Here is a 17,322-nt window from a genome sequence, read left to right on the forward strand (position 1 = left end):
ATTGGTTCAACCGAAGTCAGATGGAAGTGTAACCGTTAGTAATTGTGATGTGCTTTAATTGATAAAGATGTTATTACTATTGGTATTAGACCTTGAAAGACTATCATTTCCCCCGTCTTAGATAACTTAATTTAATATAAAGGGAAAGTTGTCAAGCAATCGAGATATTCCCTCACACACACGGAGAATATTCAGATAATAAGGGATGTTTCAGCCCTACTGAGTAACTATTCATCTTAGTCAAAAACGGAGCTATTTTGAAATAAGCAGGTCAGTGTTGAGAATTCACAGGAAGTAGGAGACCAGGAGTCGCTCAGAAACGCATCCTCCCACTACAGCAGCGATTAATTATCTTCATGCTGGGCTACGTGTGACTGCGGACAAAGCCATTTATCTGGTTCAACTGTGTGGGTGGTTTTATAGTTTGAAAAATGCACTGTGAGCAATAAAAAAACAACTTAATGTACAATAGAAAAAAACTAATCGAATAGATCAAATTCAGAGAAATTATATTTGAAAAAATGTCTAATTTTACCATTCACAACATTTTTTAAGTTCAGTCTCAAAGACCACTTGTCTTGTATGGATGGGCTTCCTGGGGGTCTGTAACCCACACTACTGTTCTGTATACAATTCTGTGTGATTGGCAAAACATGACATGTTACACATCGGTAAGCTTTTTGGGATAGTATTCCATTTCCCAAATAAGTTATTTACACTCTTACCCAAATTCACACATGTTGTGCAAACTAAGGAAGGTGAGTATAATCATTGAGTAATGTTGGTGCTAGATTTGTAAAAAATATGGAACTACTGCTCGCATATTAATATGGAAATTCAACCGGAACCACAGTGTCGGGAGTAGAGTCGGGAGTAGAGTCGGCGAGTCGGCAGTAGAGTCAAGAGTTCAGTCATGAGTAGAGTCGGCAGTAGAGTCGGCAGTAGAGTCGGCAGTAGAGTCGGGAGTAGCGTGTGTACTTGATCATATCAATTCCTAGGTTGTCAAAATGCTGTACTGTAACTTTATAACACCATCCAGTCTCTATCTGGTGTGGTATCCAGTCTCTATCTGGTGTGGTATCCAGTCTCTATCTGGTGTGGTATCCAGTCTCTATCTGGTGTGGTATCCAGTCTCTATCTGGTGTGGTATCCAGTCTCTATCTGGTGTGGTATCCAGTCTCTGTCTGGTGTGGTATCCAGTCTCTGTCTGGTGTGGTATACAGTCTCTGTTTGGTGTGGTATCCAGTCTCTGTTTGGTGTGGTATCCAGTCTCTGTCTGCTGTGGTATCCAGTCTCTGTCTGGTGTGGTATCCAGTATCTGTCTGGTGTGGTATCCAGTCTCTGTCTGGTGTGGTCCCCAGTCTCTGTCTGGTGTGGTCCCCAGTCTCTATCTGGTGTGGTCCCCAATCTCTGTCTGGTGTGGTATCCAGTCTCTGTCTGGTGTGGTCTCCAGTCTCTGTCTGGTGTGGTATCCAGTCTCTGTCTGGTGTGGTATCCAGTCTCTGTCTGGTGTGGTATCCAGTCTCTGTCTGGTGTGGTATCCAGTCTCTGTCTGGTGTGGTATCCAGTCTCGGTCTGGTGTGGTATCCAGTCTCTATCTGGTGTGGTATCCAGTCTCTATCTGGTGTGGTATCCAGTCTCTATCTGGTGTGGTGTCCAGTCTCTATCTGGTGTGGTGTCCAGTCTCTATCTGGTGTGGTATCCAGTCTCTGTCTGGTGTGGTATCCAGTCTCTGTCTGGTGTGGTATCCAGTCTCTGTCTGGTGTGGTATCCAGTCTCTGTCTGGTGTGGTATCCAGTCTCTGTCTGGTGTGGTATCCAGTCTCTGTCTGGTGTGGTATCCAGACTCTGTCTGGTGTGGTATCCAGTGTGGTATCCAGTATCTGTCTGGTGTGGTATCCAGTCTTTGTCTGGTGTGGTACCCAGTCTCTGCCTGGTGTGGTACCCAGTCTCTATCTGGTGTGGTACCCAGTCTCTATCTGGTGTGGTCCCCAGTCTCTGTCGGGTGTAGTATCCAGTCTCTATCGGGTGTAGTATCCAGTCTCTATCCGGTGTGGTATCCAGTCTCTGTCTGGTGTGGTATCCAGTCTCTATCTGGTGTGGTATCCAGTCTCTATCTGGTGTGGTATCCAGTCTCTGTCTGGTGTGCTATCCAGTGTCTGTCTGGTGTGGTATCCAGTCTCTGTCTGGTGTGGTATCCAGTCTCTGTCTGGTGTGGTATCCAGTCTCTGTCTGGTGTGGTATCCAGACTCTGTCTGGTGTGGTATCCATTATCTGTCTGGTGTGGTATCCAGTCTTTATCTGGTGTGGTACCCAGTCTCTGCCTGGTGTGGTACCCAGTCTCTATCTGGTGTGGTACCCAGTCTCTATCTGGTGTGGTCCCCAGTCTCTGTCGGGTGTGGTCCCCAGTCTCTGTCGGGTGTAGTATCCAGTCTCTGTCGGGTGTAGTATCCAGTCTCTGTCCGGTGTGGTATCCAGTCTCTGTCTGGTGTGGTATCCAGTCTCTGTCTGGTGTGGTATCCAGTCTCTATCTGGTGTGGTCCTCAGTCTCTATCTGGTGTGGTCCTCAGTCTCTATCTGGTGTGGTATTCAGTCTCTGCCTGGTGTGGTATCCAGTCTCTGCCTGGTGTGGTATCCAGTCTCTGTCTGGTGTGGTATCCAGTCTCTGTCTGGTGTGGTATCCAGTCTCTGTCTGGTGTGGTCCTCAGGCTCTATCTGGTGTGGTCCTCAGTCTCTATCTGGTGTGGTCCTCAGTCTCTATCTGGTGTGGTCCTCAGTCTCTATCTGGTGTGGTATCCAGTCTCTATCTGGTGTGGTCCTCAGTCTCTATCTGGTGTGGTCCTCAGTCTCTATCTGGTGTGGTATCCAGTCTCTATCTGGTGTGGTATCCAGTCTCTGTCTGGTGTGGTATCCAGTCTCTATCCGGTGTGGTATCCAGTCTCTATCCGGTGTGGTATCCAGTCTCTATCCGGTGTGGTATCCAGTCTCTATCCGGTGTGGTCCCCAGTCTCTATCTGGTGTGGTATCCAGTCTCTATCTGGTGTGGTCCCCAGTCTCTGCCTGGTGTGGTATCCAGTCTCTGCCTGGTGTGGTATCCAGTCTCTATCTGGTGTGGTATCCAGTCTCTGTCTGGTGTGGTATCCAGTCTCTGTCTGGTGTGGTATCCAGTCTCTATCTGGTGTGGTATCCAGTCTCTATCTGGTGTGGTATCCAGTCTCTATCTGGTATGGTACCTGCTTTAACCCCACCTCAGCAAACTTCTAGGGCTGCTGAGCCATGCAACGAAAAATGTAAATAAACAATACTTACTAGAGAAATTGAAGTAGTTCCTCCCAGTTTGAGGATCTTTTTCCCTGTTTGGAGTCTACTGACCACAACCCAGTACAAGCATCTACGTTCTCTTGTCTGTAGTAATGCCTTCCTGCTTTGCCTCAACTAGTCCTAGGGCTGTTGAGCCATGCTTGGGGCTCTTTGTCTGGTGACAAACAGAATGCACAGTCACCTCAGCGGATGGGGACTAGGACTAGGAGATTATCCAGGGTTAAAATTATAATATGGTTAGTGGCCGGCCTCAACACAGCCTTTGCTGCTGCTACTGGGATGTGTTTGAATCATTAACAGGGCAGAGTCACTAAAGTGGTTTAAAACAGGGAAAGCACCCGCACCTCTGCGTTTCCTTGTTGCATGTGTTTGGGAATTATTTGATGAGAACTTGAAAGAAAAGAAAATCCTGCACACTGTGCTTGCCGGTATCACTTATGTTTAATCCTCTTACGTATCTGCCTAACAGACTTCATCAGAGCTTCAAGAGCTATTTTACTTTTTGCGTTCCCATTAAATAAGCAACAGATATCTTTGCTCTAAAAATTTTAGTTAATAAATTATTGGATTTATTAAAATGTTTTTTCCAGATGCTCAAAACACTTACATAGGGGGGAAATGCTCCACCTTGCAGTGTTATGGATCCAAATCAACATTGAGTTGGTCTAAACTAATTTTGTCCTGGACTGAACAAACCTTATTTGTTATATCAGACTTCCCCTCATTGTAATCAGCTCATGCTCATCATATCAGAATGCTTTTTTAATTATTATCTTAAATGGTAGTGTGGGAGGAAATTAAGATTGCAGATGTTTATGTTTCCTGAACTTGTTAACATCTTCATGTTGTTCATGGCTTTAATCCATTATGTCCGGCAGGTAGCCTGGAGGCAGGTAGCCTAGCAGCAGGTAGCCTGGCGGCAGGTAGCCTGGCGGCAGGTAGGTTAGCGGCAGGTAGGTTAGCGGCAGGTAGGTAGGCGGCAGGTAGCCTAGCGGCAGGTAGGTTAGCGGCAGGTAGCCTGGCGGGCAGGTAGCCTGGCGGGCAGGTAGCCTAGCGGCAGGTAGGTTGGCGGCAGGTAGCCTGGCGGCAGGTTAGCGGCAGGTAGGTTAGCGGCAGGTAGGTTAGCGGCAGGTAGCCTAGCGGCATGTAGGTTAGCGGCAGGTAGGTTAGCGGCAGGTAGGTTAGCGGCAGGTAGGTTAGCGGCAGGTAGGTTAGCAGCAGGTAGGTTGGCGGCAGGTAGCCTGTTGGCATGTAGGTTAGCGGCAGGTAGCCTAGCGGCAGGTAGGTTAGCGGCAGGCAGCCTGGCGGGCAGGTAGCCTAGAGGCAGGTAGCCTGGCGGCAGGTAGGTTGGGCGGCAGGTAGCCTGGCGGCTAGAGCTTTTGGCCAGTAACCGAAAGGTTGCTAGATCGAATCCCCGAGCTGACAAGGTAAAAAAAATCTGTCGTTCTGCCCCTGAACAAGGCAGTTAACTCACTTTTCCTCGGTGAATAAGAATTTGTTCTTAATAACTGACTTGTATGTATGTATGTATGTATGTATGTATGTATGTATGTATGTATGTATGTATGTATGTATGTATATATATATATGTTTATATATATGTTTATGTAACTACTCATACAGGTTTGTCTCATTGAGATCAAAATGTCTTGTTAGAGAAACCTGACAATCTCAATTTAGATCATAGCTGATTTTTGACTAACTGTCTGTCCTCTATTAGTCTGCTTATCTACCGTGAAACATTTTTTTCACCTGGCTCTCTGTGTTTCTTTGTTTCAGATCGACAGTGTTCAGAGTCTCCTGCAGTGCCCCAGTGTGTTGATTTGTGTGGGCCGTGAGCCCTCCCACCCCATCCTTCTGGAGAACTTCCGGAAAAACTCAGATGACAAACTTCCACAACTGAGGCCAAAGTCACTGGGACGCTCCAGCATGGCCAGTGAAGGACAGGAGAGTAAGAAAAATGGTATGACTATATAAATCAATCAATCAATCACTTATCAAACAAATTGATATAGAACGCCCTTTGTTATGTCAGCAGCTGTCATCAAATGCTTATAAACCAACATATGCCAACAATTTCTCAATATCTTTATATATGTAATTTCCCCAAAACAAATTCTACAAATATACTGCTATTATGTTAAGCAAAGCAATTCCTTTGCCTAATGAGACGTCACTGTGCTGGCAATTAGATACTGTAAATACTGATTGTATAAAACATTAAGAACACCTGCTCTTTCCATGACAGACTGACCAGGTGAAAGCTATGATTCCTTATTTATGTCACTTGTTAAATCCACTTCAATCATTGTAGATGAAGGGGAGGAGACAGGATAAATAATAATTTTTAAGCCTTGAGACAATTGAGACATGGATTGTCAGAGGGTGAATGAGCAAGACAAAAGATTTAAGTGCCTTTGAATAGGGTATGTTAGTAGGTGCCAGGCGCACCGGTTTGTGTTAAGAACTGCAACGATGCTGGGATTTTCATGCTCAGCAGTTTCAACAGTGTACCAAGAATGGTCCACCACCCAAAGGACATCCAGCCAACTTGACACAACTGTGGGAAGCATTGGAGTCAACATGGACCAGCATTCCTGTGGAAAAGTATCGACACCTTGTAGAGTCCATGCCCCGACAAATTGAGGCTGTTCCGAAGGCAAAAGTGCGATGTGTAACTCAATATTAAGAAGGCGCTCCTAATGTTTTGGTCTAATGTTTAACTCATTATTGATATTCAGCAACATATCTGCTAATTCTTTTAAGAACTGTCTGAACTTGTTTTACTGGGAAAATGTAGACTTCCTCATCGTCAGGCTTCTTGTAAACCGATGACTGATAATTTATGTTCCTTTCTGCTTGTCACTTCTACAGGCGGTTTAGGACTTGAGGCAAAGAAAAGTGTCATCCACTTAAGATCTGAATTCAGCAACCGGTCAGCCAGGAATTCCATATCATCGGACAAATCACTCCCACCAATCAACTCTACAGCCCACGTAGGCCCATGCCCTCATTCAAGTGAAGGCTTGCTGGAAGACGACATTGAGAAAAGGGTACTAGTCAACAAAGATGGCAGCTTGTCAATGGAAATGAAAGTGCGTTTCCGACTACTGAATGACGAGACGTTGCATTGGTCCACACAAGTAAAGAAGTCGGTAGGAACGAACAATGAATACCTCCAAGGATATCATGATAACTGCTCTCTACAGCAGAGTAGTGTGGAAAGCTGTTCCGAGTCGGAGCCCCTTTCACCAGGCGAGGCTGACGATTCCTACATCACCAAACTGCACCAGGAGCATCTGGACGTCCCTCACTGTCAGCACTGCTGCAGCCACTGCCAGGACTATGAGATCAGGAAGACCCATCTTTCGGCGGGGCAGAGGACTGTCCGCCACGTCACCTCCTCCAGCTCCAGTGCCTCCTCACACACCATTGTACGTAAAGAAGGATCAGTGGAGATGTCCAGTGAGGAGATCACCGAGCACGTGGTGGAGAAGACTGCTTGCTTTCAGCAGACTGTGGAGGAAGGGGGCGACTCCATGGTGGAGTACTGCACCATCAGCCGCGGCTGCAGCAGGAGCGAAGTGCACTCGACAACAACGTCCGCCAAGAGTAGGACTAGAGTTTCCACTGAGGACAAGAGCAAGAGCCTTGGTAAGAGTGAATGCATTGACATTACAACCCAGGCATCGGATAACAATGAGCCTACAGCTGATCGATCATCCTCCGCTCCCTCCAAGGAGTCTCAGAGCGAGGTCAGCGTCAAGATCACTGATGCAGAGGAAGAGGATCGGCCTGTCTCTGCTGTTAGTCTTTCCTCTCAGATCCTGGCATCGCTCAGTGAAGACCAGGACGATGAGGACAACAATCTTCCACCAAGTGTTTCGAGAGCGTGTGCATGTTCTCAGAATAGTAATGCAGAAGAGGAGGAACCCACTAGAATTGCTGTTTTGAACTCACCTATAGCGACACCTATGCAACATTTATCTCCCAGGCCTCCGAGTAGCAAGGCATCTTCTGTGCGCTCTACCAAGTCCAAGAAATCAACCAAAGTTGTGTCTCTGGCACCATCAAATGGACAAGATGACCAAGAATCAAAGAAGTGTGAATGTGAAGGATCTGACGAAGCATTAGAAGCAATGGAAGCTGATGATGAAAATGCTGAAACAGCAGTAGAAGAAGAGAGTCAAGAAGCGAACCCTTCAGAGGACACTGAAAACAAAGACCCAGAAACAAAGGAGAGAGCAAAGTCTGCCAAATCAAATGTCTCTACCAGATGTAGGAAGTCCAAAGTTGGGGAGAAAGGAGTTAATTCAGGAGAGCGATCATCAAGTGCCATGTCAGTCAAATCAAATGCCTCAGCAAAGTCAAGGAAGTCCAACGTTTCAGCTGTAGAAGACTTAGAAGTACAGGAACATCAAACAGACAAAAGATCCACAAGTGCCATGTCAGATCAATCAAACGTCTCAACAAGATCTCAGTCCAAAATGTCCAAAGTGGCAGCTGAAGAAAATGTTAGACCGGAAGACAAAAAAACAGCATCAAGTGCTTTGTCAGTTAAATCTAACGCCTCAAGAAAGTCCAAAGTTTCTCATGTTCCCGCTGAAGAAAAAGCAGAAGAGGAATTGGAGAAAACTGAAGAGAGAGCACCTAGTGCGATGTCTGCTGTGTCTGTTTCTGCAACATCAAAGTCCAAGGTTTCTGAACTTTGTGTCAAAGAAACCAAAAGAGCATCCAGCGTTATGTCTGCTAAGTACAATATGTCAGCAAGACACAATAAATATGACATTTCTGATGATCCCGCTGCAGAAGACGATCAAACTCTTCCAGCTGAGGAAAACGGAGAAGAGGATTTTGAAAAGTCTGAAGAGAGAGCACCTAGTGCTACGTCAGATAATTCTAATGTTTCTGCAAAATCAAAGAAAACTAAGGTTTCTCAACTTTGTGTTGAAGATGACAGATCATCCAGCACCATGTCTTGTAAGTACAACCGGTCAGCAAGATACAAGAAATACTACGTTCCTTATGATCCCTCTGAAGAAGAGGATCAACCTGAGGAGAGAGCACCTAGCGCCATGTCTGCTAAGTACAACCGGTCAGCAAGATACAAGAAATACTACGTTCCTTATGATCCCTCTGAAGAAGAGGATCAACCTGAGGAGAGAGCACCTAGCGCCATGTCTGCTAAGTACAACCGGTCAGCAAGATACAAGAAATACTATGTTTCTAAAGAAAAAGAGGATCAAACTGAAGAGAGACCATCTAGTGGTATGTCTGCTACGTCCAATGGTTCCGAAGAACCTGCTGAGGAAAACGCAGAAGCAGAGGAAGAAACAGCTGGAGAAGTTATAGCTGGAGAGAAAGCAGAAGAGGTAGAAGAAACAGAGGGTGTTCCCGCTGAACAAACTGATGAGTGTGAGCATGAAACGGAAGCTAAGTCAACTAAGTCTAATGTCTCTACCAGATCAAAGAAGACCAAGGTTTCTCAATTTTGTGTTGACGAAACTGAGAGATCATCCAGCGCTATGTCTTGTAAGTACAACCGATCATCAAGATTCAATAAATACTATGTTTCTGATGAAACTGAAAAGAGATCAGCTATGTCTAATAAGTCCAATATTTCTGATAATCCTTCTGAAGACAACGCAGAAGATGAATTTGAGGAAACTGAGAAGAGAGCACCTAGTGCTATATCTGCTAAGTCTAATGTCTCAGCAAGATCGAGGAAATCTAAAGCTGCTGAGGAAGACACTGAAGAGGGAGCTGAAGAAAGTGCAGAAACTGAGGTAGCAGAAGAAACAGACAACAGAGCTCCCAGTGCTTGGTCTTTTAAGTCCAATGTTTCTGCAAGATCGGCGATGTCTAAATCTTCTGAAGAATTGGAAGAAATTAAAGAGAGACGACCTAGTGCTACGTCTTCTAAGTCAGCTAAGTCTAATGTTTCTGCGATATCAAAGAAATCCAATGTGTCCGTCAGGTCCAAGAAATCCAAAGCTTCTGAAGTTCTGGCTGAAGCAGAAGTGGATGAAAAGGAGGAGAGAACACCTAGCGCTATGTCTACTAAGTCAGTTAAGTCCAATGTTTCTGCAAAATCAAAGAAGTCAAAGGTTTCTCAACTTTGTCCTGAAGAGGAAACTGAAGAGCGAGCACCCAGCGCGTTGTCTGGTAGGTCTGCTGTTTCGGCAAGATGCAAGAAATCGAAAGCTTCTGAAGTTCCTGCTGAAGACAGCCCTGAAAATGAAATTGGTAAAACTGAAGAGAGATCACCTAGTGCTATGTCTGCTAAGTCTGAATTTGCAGCTGAAGAAACTGCTGAACCTAAGGATGAAACAGAGGATCGAGGTCCCAGTGCTATGTCAGCCAAGTCAGCTAAGTCTGTTTCAGCAAGATCAAACAAATCCAAAGCTTCTGAAGTTCCTGCTGTAGAAGAGGATCAAATTAAAGAGAGAGCACCCAGAAGTATGTCTGCTAAATCTAACGTTTCTTCAAGACCTTTGAAACCTACATTTTCAAAAGTTCTTCCCGTGGAAAACGGAGATGAAGAATTGGAAGACGTTGAAGAGAGAGCACCCAGTGCCATGTCTGGCAAATCAGCTAAGTCTAATGTTTCTGCAACATCAAAGAGGTCCAAGGTTTCTGAACTTTGTGTCAAAGAAACTGAGAGACCATCCAGCGCCATGTCTGCTAAGTACAATATTTCAGCAAGACACAAGAAATACGACATTTCTGATGATCTCGCAGCAGAACAGGATCAAACTGAGGAGAGAGCAGCTAGTGCTATGTCAGCCAAGTCAAATGCTTTAGCAAGATCAATAAAATCTAAAACTTCTGAAGTTCCAGCTGACGAAACTGCTGAACTTGAAGACCAAACAGAATATGCTACTGCCAAATTGAAGGCACGAGAGGATGTAGAGGAAGCTGAAGAGAGAGCACCTAGTGCTATGTCAGCTAAATCAAATGTCTCAGCAAGATCTAAAAAGTCAAAAGTTTCAATTATTGAACCTGACCATAAAACAGAGGAGCGAGCACTCAGCGCTGTATCAGCTAAGTCACACATATCTGCGAGATCAAGGAAGTCCAACGTTTTTGAAGTAAATTCTATAGAAAAAGCTGAAGAGCAAGTTGAGGAAAATGTGGTGAATGTATCTGCTAAGTCAGCTAGGACCAATGCATCAGACAAATCTAAATGCATTTACTGTACCTCCAAACCGAAAGATAGTATAACTGCTGAAGTGGCTGAGAGACCTAAAAGCAACATGTCCAACGTGTCTTCCCATCTACAAGTCAAAGGACAAAAGGACAAAAACAATACGGATGACGCCAAAAGTGACAAAGGGAGTGAAATTTCAAGAAAGACAAACAGGTCAAAGAAGACTGCCACTAGAGATCATGTGGACACTCCCAGACCTAACTCTGTTGCGTCAAAGAGTTGTCTCACTCCTACCCCACCAGACTGCCCACCAACCCCCAGAAAAATCAAACGACCTGTTATTTTACTTAGTGGCTCGAGTGACAGTAATAAGTCACATGCAGCAGATCCAGTCGAAGAGAACTCTAACATCTCATGCAATGGCCCCTTGGAAGTGACAGACAAGAATGTCAGTGACAACATAAGGGACAAGAGTGGCAAGTGCAAACAGAGGAAAGGGGTTTCCTTACTCAGTTTCTCCCGACAGCGGCCGGAAGGAGTAGTCTCTGAGCTGGTTCCCTCCAATCTACCTAACGCCTCTCCAACAGAGGTTGTGAAAGAGTGGCTTAAGAAAATACCGTCCGACAGTGTGATGTATGAAATTGGGGATGAATTCAGTGACAGAGGCCATTCACCAGAAGAACTACCGCAAAAGGAAAAACCAAAAGAGGATATTGACACCATTGCTGAGTGTGAAACTCAAAACGAAAAAAAGGAAGAGCTCAAAGAGACAGTGGTCAATCATGTGGCTGACATTGAGGAGCCAGTGGAGACCCCACCAGAGACCCCACCAGAAGACACTCACCCCTGCACCGCTCCACAGGAAGAGGTATCAAAGAGCTTTCACTCCTCAGTTCAGGTGATGAAAGTCCTGTTGAATCCCAAGCTTGATCGGTGTAACAGTTTACCTGAAGTTTCCCCAGTGTATGGACGTAAACTGAGCACCTCAGCAAGAGGTCTCCTAGATTGCCTCGCAAAGCTGCAGTTGATAGACTTTGATCCCAACGACGATGCAAACGCCAAGGACACAAGGTACAGAGAACTAATGAACATCCTCCAGTCCCTCTGGTTGTGTGACCCAGCAGAAGGTGGAAAGCAACAGCAGAATGGCTGTGATCAACACTCTGTGGACGGTGACGGGAAAGCAAGGTCATCCTCTGGGGTGGACGTCAGCAGTGGCTCAACAGGCTCAGGTAAGAGTTCAGGCGGTGTGGCTCAGGCAACGAACGCAGACGGGGAAGCGTTGGTGAAGGTACAAGAAGTTGATGAAATGGCACAGAAAGATGAAAGCCCAGAGTCCTCAGCACCAATGTCTAATCCAGCCACTCCGGACACAGCCAGTCAGGTCCAATGGACCCGAGGAGAAGGAGGAACAGCAGTGGAGGAAGAGAAACAAAAAGACGAAGACATCCCGGAGTCTGATGACACCATTAGAAATGAAAGTCTGAGAGAATTACCAGAAACACCCCCGTCTTCCAACAAGAGCTCAGACCCTCGAGAGGACACAAGCTCTGGCTCTCCTCCATCTGCCCAAAGGGCACAACTAGCCAAAAAGTTTTCCCTGGATCCTGATCCTGTCTGGGTCTTGAAGTTACTGAACAAACTAGAGAAGCAGTTCATGACACATTATATGGATGCCATGGCTGAGTTCAAGGTTCGCTGGAACTTGGACAACAACGAACAGCTCAATGCCATGATAGCTGAACTGAAAGATGATGTGAGGAGGAGAATACAACTAAGCATCGACAGGGAACTGAGGAAGATCCACGGTCGGGCTGGAAGACCAAGACCACGCAAAGAAGCCTTGTCACGAGAATCAAATGCACAAACAGAGACAAGGCGAAGAAGACTGAAAGTCGTACGTGACCAGTCCATTGATTACCGGGAGGATAAAAGTGACGATGCAACCTGCACTTCCTTCAGTGACCAACGGAGTGATGATGAATATTGCCCTTGTGAAACATGTTTACAAAAGAAAATGGAATTGGGGCCACTGCTTCCTGCAAAAGTCCTGCATACTGCACCAGTCATGATGGCTTTTGATCTAAAGTCAATTCTTCAGTTGAAAAGGGAACCTACTCCAAAGACACAAGAAGCTGATGTTACAGATGACACTGAAACGGTGGTAGTGAAAGCTGGCATTACACATGCTTTTGATTTAAAGTCAATTCTCCAGTTGAAAAAGGACAGTCCACCACAGATACAAGAAGAAGTCAATGTTGCAGATGAGACTGAAGGTATGGATGAAGCCAAAGCAGCGGAAACTCTTGTTGAAAATGTTATCAATGGGGCCAAGAAGGAGATGCAGGAATCACAACAAAAATATGCTGAAATGGGTGACAAAGCTGAGACAGTAGAAGCTGATGTAGAAGTGACAGCTGAAGGTGAAGCAATAGAAGAGACGGAAGCTGAAACAGATACTGCTGAAGATGAAGCAGATGAAGAAGAAACTGTTGAAGCTGAGACAGCAGCTGATGAAGCAGAGGGTAAGGAGGTGGATGCTGAAACAAAGAATACTGAAGCTGAGATAGCTGAATATGAAGCAGAAGAGAGTGGTGATGAGAGTGGTAAAGCAGAGGCAGCAGTGTATTATGATGCTGGGGAAGAGGAAGAAGTTGAAGCAGAGACAGATGAAGATGAAGAATTAAAAGAAGAAACTTCTGAAGCAGAAACAGCAGATAATAATGAAGCAGCAGGAGAAGAGGAGGAAGCTGAAGCAGAAACAACAAAAGCTGAGACAGCAGACGATGAAGCAGAAGAAGAAAATGCCAACGCAGAGACAGCAGCTGATGACGAAACAGCAGGAGAAGAAGAGGCAGCTGAAGAAGACACTGCAGGAGAGGAAGAAGTTGAAGCAGAGACAGGAAAAGATGAAGATGCAGAAGAAGAAGCTGATAAAGTGGAGACTGTTATAGCAGCAGGATCAACACCAGGAGAAGAGGAGAGCACTGAAGCAGCTGATAATGAAATGTCAGGAAAGGAGGAATCTGAAGCTGAAACTGCAGAGGCAGAGACAGATGATGTAACAGCAGAAGAAGATGAGACTGCGGAAGTAGAGGCAGCTGAAGAGGAGACTGCAGGAGACGAGGAGAGTGCTGAGGCAGAGACAGCGGGAGATGAGGCAGGAGAGGAGGAGACTGCTGAGGCAGAGACTACAGATGATGGAACAGCAGGAGAAGAGACTGCTGAAGTAGAAGCAGCTGAAGGGAAGAATGCAGGAGAGGAAGAGAGTGCTGAAGCTGAAACAGCTGGAGACGAAACTGCCAAAGAAGAGGAGGATGCTGAAGTAGAGACAGCTGACGAGGAAACTGCAGAAGCTGAAACTATTGAAAATGAAACAGTTGAAGGGGAGGAGGATGCTGAATCTGAGGCAGCAGAAGAGGAAGCTGCCAGAGATGAAGACACAGTGGAGGCAGAGGCAGAAACCACTGATGATGCAGCAGAGGATGAGGACGCTGAAAATAAAACTGCAGGGGAAGAGGAGATTGCTAAAGCTGAGACCGCAGACGATGAGGCAGCTGGAGAAGATGAAACCACAGGGCACGAGTCCTCAGAAAATGAAACAACTGGCGATGAGTCGGCCGAAGTTGAAACAACTGGAGACGAGTCGGCACCAGCTGAAACTGCAGGAGAAGGGACAGCTGACGATGAAACAGCAGGAGAGGAGGAGAGTGCTGAAGCTGAAACAGCTGAGGGAGAAGAGCAGACAGCCGGAGATGAAACTGAAGGAGATGAGAATGAAAACGCAGGAGAAGAATCGGCAGAAGCTGAGGCAGTTGAAGACGAAGCAGCAAGTAAAAGAGCTGAAGGTGAAGCTGAGGAGAACGTAGAAAAGGGGGAGGATGAAACAGCAGAGGAAAAAGAGCCTGTAGTTGAGTCAAACATCGAGGAGACGGATTGTCATGATGACGTATCGGAGATAAAAGCAGACGACGAGGCGGAGGAGGGAGAAACAACAGACCAAGATATGGTCCCGGAGGAGACAGGAACAGAACAAGAAGATGATGCATATGCAGGAGATAATGCAGGAAACGAGGCAGAAGAAGCAAATACAAACAAATTAAACGCAGACAGTGAGGACTCTGAAAATGGAAGCCAAGACCAAACCGAAGACGTTGAAAAAGATGAAGAAGTGGAAACTACGGAGGGCAATGAGACAGCAAATGAAGAGGATTGCTGTGGAAACTTTGGGTACTCAGCCGACGGAGAGGATGAAGCTGAGGATGAGTCTGAGTTAGAAATATCGACAGATGACGGAGAACAATCAGGGGTGCCAGCTATGAGGGAGGGCAACGTTAAGGAAACTGTTGAGGAAACTCCAATGACCTCATTCGATGCTTTGGCCAGAGCAGAGTACTCTGAAGACAGTGCTTACGCCGATGTTGAGGATTCAGAGACTGAAGGTAACAACGAGGAGTCAGAGGCACAAGAGGACAAACCAGAAGAGGAGGAGGGTGATACCTCAGCAGGGGCTGACGCTGAGCTTCAGGTTGAAGAGACTCCAGTTGAGGAGCTGCAGCAGGAGGAGGAGGAGGAGGAGACTCCAGTTGAAGAGACTCCAGTTGAAGAGACTCTTGTTGAGGAGTTGCAGGAGGAAGCGGAGGAGGAAGCTGAGGAGATGGAAGAAGTTGAGATGGAGGAAGTTGAGGAGACTCCTATTGAGGAGCTGAAGGAAGAAGCTGAGGAGGAGCAGGCTGGAATGGAGGAGGAGGCTGAAGAGGATGCAGCTGAAGATGGTGCAGCTGAGGAGGAAGCTGAGGAGGAAACTACTGAAAATGAGGCTGCTGATGAGGAAGAGCAGGAGGAAGGGGTGGAGGAGCCGGAAGCTGAAGAGATTGAGGAAGCTGAGGAAGATACTGCTGAAAACAACAATGCTGTTGAAGAAGATCCAGCTGATGAGGGGGATGACTTCACAAGCAAAGGACAATCTGAAGACGACGATGACAGTGACGGACCTTCTGGGACATCTAAAAAAAGCCTACGTGGTCAGCCCACCAAGTCTTCCATTGAATCACAACCAGGCTCACTGGACAACGTCCTGAATGAAGAGGCAGAGACAGAATCCAACAGCGAGAAGAGTTCACAGACAGGTTCAGGGGAAAGGTCGGGCCACCACCTCTCTGTGAAGAGCAACCAGATGTACCCTACAGACACGGAGGATGAAGGCAGGGTGTCAGAATGCACAGAGGCAGTCAGCGAGGTCCTCGAGCGACAAGTCGTTTCCCCAAAGAAGAAGACTCTGAAGAAGTCTCCAGCAAGATCTGTAAAGTCAAGCAAGGCCAAGTAAAGTGACATTGATTAATACGATATTGATTAATACATTATTGATTAATACGATATTGATTAATTCGATACGATATTGATTAATACGATATTGATTAATACGATACGATATTGATTAATACGGTATTGATTAATACGGTATTGATTAATACGATATTGATTAATACGGTATTGATTAATAAAATATTGATTAATATGATATTGATTAATTCGATACGATATTGATTAATACGATATTGATTAATACGATATTCATTCATACGGTATTGATTAATAAAATATTGATTAATACAATATTGATTAATACGATATTGATTAATACGATATTGATTAATTTGATACGATATTGATTAATACGATATTGATTAATACGATATTGATTAAGACGATATTGATTAATACGATATTGATTAATGCGATATTGATTAATAAAGGTATTGATTAATACGGTATTGATTAATACGATATTGATTAATACGGTATTGATTAATAAAGGTATTGATTAATACGATATTGATTAATAAAGGTATTGATTAATACAATATTGATTAATACGATATTGATTTCTAAAACATCACTATTATAACTACTGCTGTTTAATAATAACTTCATCAAATAAAGATCAAAGCACTTTATATCATTACTACTCATCACATGACACAGGACAGTTAAAAAAAAAGGGAATGTTTTAAAACTTGAAATATACACACCGAAACGGATGGTATTCTCTGTTATATTCACACGACAGAAAATATATATTTGAATTTTCATGGAAGATTATTGACATTTATTTTTTACAAACCATGTTTACAGTTGTAGATGATTATTGGTATTAGTGCAATAATCATATACAACTGTAATGAATAGAATAAATAATTATTCAAATAAATGTTTAAACTCAGTTAAAAGCACTAAGGAGTTTTGCAAGTAATGAACTACAAATGGAGCAATAGCTATATACAATATGCAATGTATATGTGAAACTTGAATGTAAACTTGAATGTATAAAGAAGAAGAATAAATATATTTTGTTAATATTTTAGGATAATATATATAATTACAATTTTTGGCAACATTCTTTGTTGCCTGTCTATGAACAAATCTCAGTTAGTTGGAAACAATACATTCCAAATGTACGTATGTATGAAAGAGATAACATACAGTACCAGTCAAAAGTTTGGACACACCTACTCATTCAAGGGTTTTTCTTTATTTTTACTATTTTCTACATTGTAGAATAATAGTGAAGACATCAACACTATGAAATAACACATATTATGGAATCACGTAGTAACCAAAAAAGTGTTAAACAAATCAAAATATATTTTAGTTTTTAGATTCTTTAAAGTAGCCACCCAAAGTTGTCATCAAGGCAAAGGGTGGCTACTAGGAAGAATCTCAAATATAAAATGCATTTGGATTTGTTAAACAATTTTTTGGGATACTAGGTGGTTACATATGTGTTATTTCATAGTTTTGATGTCTTCACTGTTACTCTACAATGTAGAAAATAGTAAAAAAAAAAAGAAA

General features: G+C 44.4%; 1 protein-coding gene across 1 annotated transcript in view; it reads left to right on the forward strand.

The window, feature by feature from the left end:
• The window catches only part of LOC106571018 (retinitis pigmentosa 1-like 1 protein), a 30,463-nt gene extending 13,507 nt beyond the window's left edge, over positions 1-16,956 (forward strand). The window contains exons 3-4 of the mRNA XM_014143644.2: positions 5,100-5,283; positions 6,195-16,956. Of these exons, the coding sequence (XP_013999119.2) occupies positions 5,100-5,283; positions 6,195-15,796 (9,786 nt within the window). The 3' untranslated portion in view covers positions 15,797-16,956. The remainder of the gene's footprint in view (positions 1-5,099; positions 5,284-6,194) is intronic.
• The last annotated feature ends 366 nt before the right edge of the window (positions 16,957-17,322 follow it).

This window comes from Salmo salar, chromosome ssa15 (assembly GCF_905237065.1).
Source record: "Salmo salar chromosome ssa15, Ssal_v3.1, whole genome shotgun sequence".
Classification (NCBI taxonomy): Eukaryota; Metazoa; Chordata; class Actinopteri; order Salmoniformes; family Salmonidae; genus Salmo; species Salmo salar.